The sequence below is a fragment of the Sparus aurata genome, chromosome 1 (assembly GCF_900880675.1).
Source record: "Sparus aurata chromosome 1, fSpaAur1.1, whole genome shotgun sequence".
NCBI classification, from domain to species: Eukaryota; Metazoa; Chordata; class Actinopteri; order Spariformes; family Sparidae; genus Sparus; species Sparus aurata.
In genome coordinates, this window is record NC_044187.1 from 14,928,686 (window position 1) to 14,935,008 (window position 6,323).

A 6,323-nucleotide genomic window follows, 5' to 3' on the forward strand; every position below is an offset into this window, starting at 1 on the left:
GCAGCTGCGGCAGGGCTTCAGTTTATTATGGTGCTGGGATATGTGTTGTAACACAGAATGAACTCTGGTCATCTCTGAAATGTTTTGACTCACTTCCTGTCTCTCTCCCCCCCATGCGCCGCCAACAGGATATGACACGAGAGCAGATCGGAGCGGAGAAAGTCGCCCTGCAGAAAGCTCTGCTCCACTATGAGAGCATACACGGCCGACCGGTGAGTCATCACCCACTTCTCCTCTTTTAAATAAACAAACACAGACACACACAGCCTTCGACTGTGACCCAGATCGCAAGTCGAGGGTGAGTAATGTCTCAAGGGGGAGCGTGTGGTTAAAAATAAAAGGATTTATAACTTATTCAACTTTATTTTGGATTTGAAAAAGAGCCGATTTAACTGTGCCATCCAAACCGTCAGCCGTGCCGTCCTATAACAGGAAGTACAGCTGACCTCTCTGTCACCTCCTCGCACTACGCGCCTCTGTGTTTTTGACCTTCACGCTCTGAAGAGCTGCTTTGGGTTGGCTGTCTTTTTGGGTTATGTTAGCACTGCGGCTAGTTAGTGTGCGAGGAGACAGAAAGAGGCGAACACCGCGCTAACAAGATGTCTCTGTTGCCTCCACTTTTTTTTCCCGCTAGGTCACCAAGAGCGAGAGGCAAATCATGAAGCCCCTGTACGACAGATACCGCCTGGTGAAGCAGATCCTGTGCAGAGCCTCCACCATCCCCGTCATTGTAAGTATCCCACCTTTAACCTCCTCCTCTTCCTCTTGCTCCTCCTCCTCCACGTCCTCCTCCACCTCCTCTTTCTACTTTCTCCCTCCGCCACTGTCCAGTCGTCCTGCTGCTCTCTGACAGCACATTGTCAAAACGTCTGCAGACACTTAATCCTCAGCTCACGCTGGCTTTAGTGCCCGCCGTGGGAACCGGTGGCAGCCGTGCCACAGACGTGTTATCCACCTTTCAAGGCTCTAAGTCCGGCTTTAGCAGCTCAGTGAATCGCCCCGGTCGTAAAGGAGCTCATAGGTGGCAGATTGAGTTCACAGGAAGTGACATCACGAACAGCTCAGTGCAAGACGTGGTCAGGAACTGTCGTAATGCTTCAGTGTGATGTAAAAAACATGTTTGCTCTGAATTGCAGAGAATAAAGAGGAAGATTACAATTGCAAAAAAAACCAAAACAATCATGTGTGTTCAAGTATCCGTGACCATTTCTATTATGTAAGACATGATCTGTATTACCGACCTGCGGCGTGTTTACGTTATATAATGCGCTCTAATCCCCATTTAGCAAATTGCGTCTGCTGCCATTCTATACACTAGAAATAATGATGCAGCGTTCTTATTGTCCTGAAAAGGGCAAGTGATGCCGCAGCACTTTTTATGCTCTCATTTATCCGGCTTTAACCTCGAAACAAGCACCACTCGTCGCCTCTTTTTCAGTCCTGAGTTTAAAAACGTTTTGATTACAGTCATGATCCTTGTCTATTTTTGAAAATGAGCTCTGGAGTGATTCTCAAAATGTCAGAATTAACAGAGCCTCAAAATGTGTTTTTGTCTTGGCCAATTTTTTTTTTTTTAATTGGTTATTTTTGTTTTTGTTCCGATTCGTGCACATTCACGTCAGAAAAAAAAAAAAGCAGCTGTCGTGATGTTTTGATCAGCGGTTGCCATCCCAAATAAGTCAACTCAGCACCCAGTCTCGGCCCGTTTTTAGGAAGCGGCTTTTTAAGACGAATTAGATTCAAGTCGGGTTTCCACAAATAACAGGCACTCGGACATCCTGCGGAAAATACGGCGGGAGGGAAAAAAGAGGAATGAACAGACAGAAAAGGAGGACAATCTGCTTAGCTTCCGCTCTGACATAAGTGCAGAAAATAGTGAAAAAAAACTTGAAGGCAGTCTGGCGTTTTTTTTTTTAAATTTTATATTTGTAAACACCAGCGTGGTTAACGCCTCCTTCTTAACCGTCACCACAGGGCTCTCCCTCCAGCAAGCGCAGAGGTCCCCTCCTTCAGCCCATTATCGAGGGCGAAACCGCACTTTTCTTCGATGATATCAAGGTGAAGAGCTGCTGCTGCCGCTGCTGCTTGAATAATCAGTCGCCCCGACTCCCTCCAACCCCCAACCCTCCCCTCTAATGAACCTGATTGCTGCCTGTTGATTGGGTAGTTGCCTGTTTTTCCCGCCCCGCCAGCACCTGTAGAGACGACGAATCAGTAGCTGCCTGGATCTGGTGTTTGAAAACCGCTTTCGTGATTATTGATCCAAGTGTGTGAGCGGTACGTGGGGCTTTTCAAAGGATCATTCTGGATTATTACATTTTGGGACTTATATTTACACTTTTACTTCTCATAAAACTACAGCTACACCCTGAGATCAAGTAACACGCTCCAGATGAGTCAGATGAGGCGACACACACACACACACACACACACACACACACACACACACACGAGCAGTCAGATTTCAGCGTCCCAGACTGATGGGAGAATTTGTAATAAACCAGAATTATCTTTCAGGGGTGTTTGAAGACCAACTGTGATCAAACTAAATCATTTGTGCATTTTGCCGTTTGTTGTTGTTTTAGGACCGTCAGATTACATGAAGTTGGTTCTCAGTGGACTGTGTGTGTCTTCTGGTTGGATGCGTCCATTAACTCCATCTGTACATACTAATGAGAACAGACATGAATCACCAACGAGGACCATTAAGTGCATTTTGCCGCTGATGATTTATAACCATCGATGACTAACACGAGCACGACTCTCCCAGTTTGTTTGTTTTATAACACCACAGCACGACGTGGACCTTTTCGAAACCGCGGCCGCCCTTTGACCTGTGATCTCTTATGCTCCTGCAGGAGGAAGAGGACGGCTCGGAGGACGACGGGGACTCGAAGACGCAGTTCACAGTGAGCGTGCAGCCTGAGATCAGCGTCATCGGCTTCCTGGAGCACATGGACGAGGAAGCGGACGGTTTCATTTCGCCCGTGGACGAACTTTCGCCTTCGAAGAACACAACGGACATGAGGCTGTCCAACCTGCATTCCGCCACCACGTAAGTCAGTTTGTTACCTGAGCATGTCCATTTTATGTCCACCTCTGTACATCTCAAGACTCCTCAGATTAGGATCTAGCGTGACAAATTTTCTGAAATAAAGGACATTGTTGAAGATTTCAAACCGATATTTCCTGCACCTTTTGGCTTGTGACCCTTAAAAGAGAGTGTGTGATTGGGACACCTTGTGTTTTAAATGATCCTTGTAGACTTGATGTCAAACAACTATTTTTCGGTCCAATATTTCACAACAAAGCAAAGTTTTTATAAAAATCCCAAAGTCCCAAAGTTTTTCACAGGGTGTCCACAGGTTAAATTCAATTTTATAAATGTTAAGTACAGAAAGGTCACTAAATAATTGAAAGACGATTAAAACAAAAAGCAAAAATTGATTGATTACAGATTAAAATCGATGTGAAGCTGCTATTTGTAAGACAATTGATTTTTTTAGTTAATCCCAACTCTTTATGGCGGTTTACACATGAATGCATCAGTATAAATAATCTAATAATTTGACTGATTTTATTTGTCTTGAATAATAAGAGTCACTTTATAATAACTTTATGGAGTACTTTTATTTTGATATTTTAAGTATATTTTTCTGAACATGCCTCTTTTCCTGAGTTAAACTTTTTTTTTTATCTTGTGCTGAAGTATTTTTTCTAGTACTTTTACTTAAATAAGGAGCTGGATACTTTTTCCACCACTTCATAACAAACGTTTAATAATTCAATACGTTTTCTCCTCTTTCTCTTCCAGGCAGGAACTCGTGGAGCAGCTCCAAGAGGCGCGAGAGGAGAAGAAGAGGCTCCGCAAGAACCTGAAAGAGTTCGAGGACCAGTTCTTGAGACAAAACGGAAGGTAAAAAGAAGGAGGAATTTGCTGAGATTACATAAGAGTAGCCAACATTGTGAACCGAGTTTAGTGTGATGGGTTTTCCACAGCCGAACGGTCGCCCGTTTTCTCACTGTTTGTTTGTCTCGTTCCCATAGAAATGTGCAGAAAGAGGACCGCTCCCCGTTGGCAGTGGAGTACAACGAATACAAGCACGTCAAAGCCAAACTGCGGCTGCTGGAAGTCCTGATCAGCAAAAGAGACTCATCGAAGTTAATCTGAGAACAAATAAAAGGCTCTTAAAAACAAAACAGAACTGATGCTTAGTCTCTGGAGAAAAACGAGCGGCTTTTTCTCTCTCGCTGCCATCTCGTGTTGCTCATCGTGGAGAAAACGTCGAGTTAATCCGGTCCGTCGAGCGCGGCGGTGTTTTCCTGTGGAGCCTGCAGAGAGCCCGCCGACCCACGACTGATTCGAAGCGACACAAAGTCACCGGCTTCACCTGAGAAGTTCAATTCCAACCAAACTTCAACCGTCGCAAGAGGACCTTTGTTTTCTCTCAGAGACTAAGCAACGACGCACACAAGTAACCTGAATCACTCTTTTACTGCTAATAATTTATTTCTATCCCTTTTTGAATGTTTTTATTGGAACAGAAAAGTTATTTTTCCCCCGTGTTTTTACTGTAGAAGTCTTAAAAAAAAACAGTCCTTGTGAGTAAAATAATAGATATGAAATGATTGCTATTTTTTTTAAAAAAAAGAAGGATTTTTGCGATCAAGATTTATGTGTATTTTTTTAAGGGAGACGTTACTATTTGTAAAACGTTTAATCATCTTTACAGCATTCTCTAAATGGATAGCTGTCTCTATTTCAGCCCTGACCATCAAATATTGTCTGAAATAATCTTAATGTTGCTTCTCTAGAAGTTGAATCGAGTATTTGCTCACTGCAAGAAGTGGTTTCTGATTTTTAAAATGACCCAAAGATAGACACTCAGAGTACAAACTGCAAACCAAAATAGCTCATTATCAATAAAACGGCTCATTTTATATGATCACTGGTACTTTCTTCAGCATCTGACTGTACATTTTATGCATCGACGTGCTTCCCCCCCCCCCCCATTCTCCCATTTCCTTCATGTCAAATAAGCTATTTCTCATCTTGAATCACTGGTATGTTTCTGCTCACACTGATGAACATTGACAAGGACGTTTGTGAGACGACTCCGGGACACAAAAGTTTCTCTCAGCGGGTTTCCCTCTTCGTCCTCTCCAGAGCTCTTTTTTTTTTTTTTTTTCCTTTTGTTTTGTGTTCTGTTGTAAATATGGATCACTGTGTATGTTTACATTTCTGTGAGCGAGTACATGTTTCCTTTCTTTCTCCAAAATGGATGATTTTTCAGTGTGAATTTCGTTTTTACTGAATGTAAACACTGGCAAGGCTTAATGAATTTTGAGTGTGTACATTTTAGTACATAAATTGTATTTGTATTTTGTATATAACATAAATGAAATCATATTTTTACTGAGTTTCTGGGGCGTGTGGATTTTCTTTGTGTGAAAACTGCATCATCAGTACATTCTATTTTCATAATCGATTGATACTCAGATTACTTTCTTGAGTAACTCACCTGTAGTTTGGTTATGGTATGTCCAAGGTGACGTCCTCAAATTTCTTGTTTCGGATATAACAAAGTTATTTAGTTTACAATCGTATAAAAGAGAAAAACCAAGAAATTCTCACAAAATCTCGCTTGAAAAATGTGCTAAACGACAATAAAGACATGATTCATTCTCTGTGGATCAATTAATCATCAGTTCTTTTCTGTTTATACTTGGACAACAAAAAAGTACAGAACCATGATGTGAATTTAAGTTGTGTTCAGGCAAAAAATACGTATTTTATCTATAAAAAGATAAAACTGAAAGTAAATAAATATAACTTGCTGCTAAGCCCTCGTGTACGCAGTGTCCGGACATACCTCATCTTTTGGGTTAGTTGTTAAATTCTGCAGAAATGTTTAATGAAAACAGACGATCTGTGATTGGATTATTAAATCATTTCACAGCCTGACAACATCAATTAGTCAAGTTCCCCATGGCATGTTTTAACTAGAACATTTGAAATGGTTGGTGTGCCTGATGCTTGGTAAGTAGTTTTATATACAGAGAAAGCTCCATTCCTGGCCATGGATATTAGACTGACACCTGTTAATACTCATTTACTACAAAATACCTACTCAGTAAAAACAAAGATGGGGAACATTAATATTTGAATTGACTTTCTGGCTTTACGAATGAATGAGTATTTTTGCATAACCGTTTGCAAATCGCTAGCAAAAGACAGAGCATACTCGTCCAGATCATGTCCTCACTTTCCTCATCCTGAGCCAGATACTCGATTCAAAACGATAACTGTAGTCCAACAATGC

The 6,323-nt window shown here is 41.8% G+C and overlaps 1 protein-coding gene across 6 annotated transcripts in view; it reads left to right on the top strand.

Annotated features, from left to right (window-relative positions):
* fam13a (family with sequence similarity 13 member A) overlaps positions 1–5,708 on the top strand; it is a 47,038-nt gene extending 41,330 nt beyond the window's left edge. For 4 of the 6 annotated variants that reach the window (XM_030407201.1, XM_030409412.1, XM_030408757.1 and 1 more), the window contains 6 exons: positions 129–212; positions 635–730; positions 1,975–2,058; positions 2,859–3,055; positions 3,815–3,916; positions 4,048–5,708. In XM_030407201.1, coding sequence (XP_030263061.1) covers positions 129–212; positions 635–730; positions 1,975–2,058; positions 2,859–3,055; positions 3,815–3,916; positions 4,048–4,171 — 687 coding nt within the window. In that variant the 3' untranslated portion in view covers positions 4,172–5,708. The remainder of the gene's footprint in view (positions 1–128; positions 213–634; positions 731–1,974; positions 2,059–2,858; positions 3,056–3,814; positions 3,917–4,047) is intronic. The other 2 variants (XM_030410234.1, XM_030410743.1) reach the window with 1 other exon arrangement.
* The last annotated feature ends 615 nt before the right edge of the window (positions 5,709–6,323 follow it).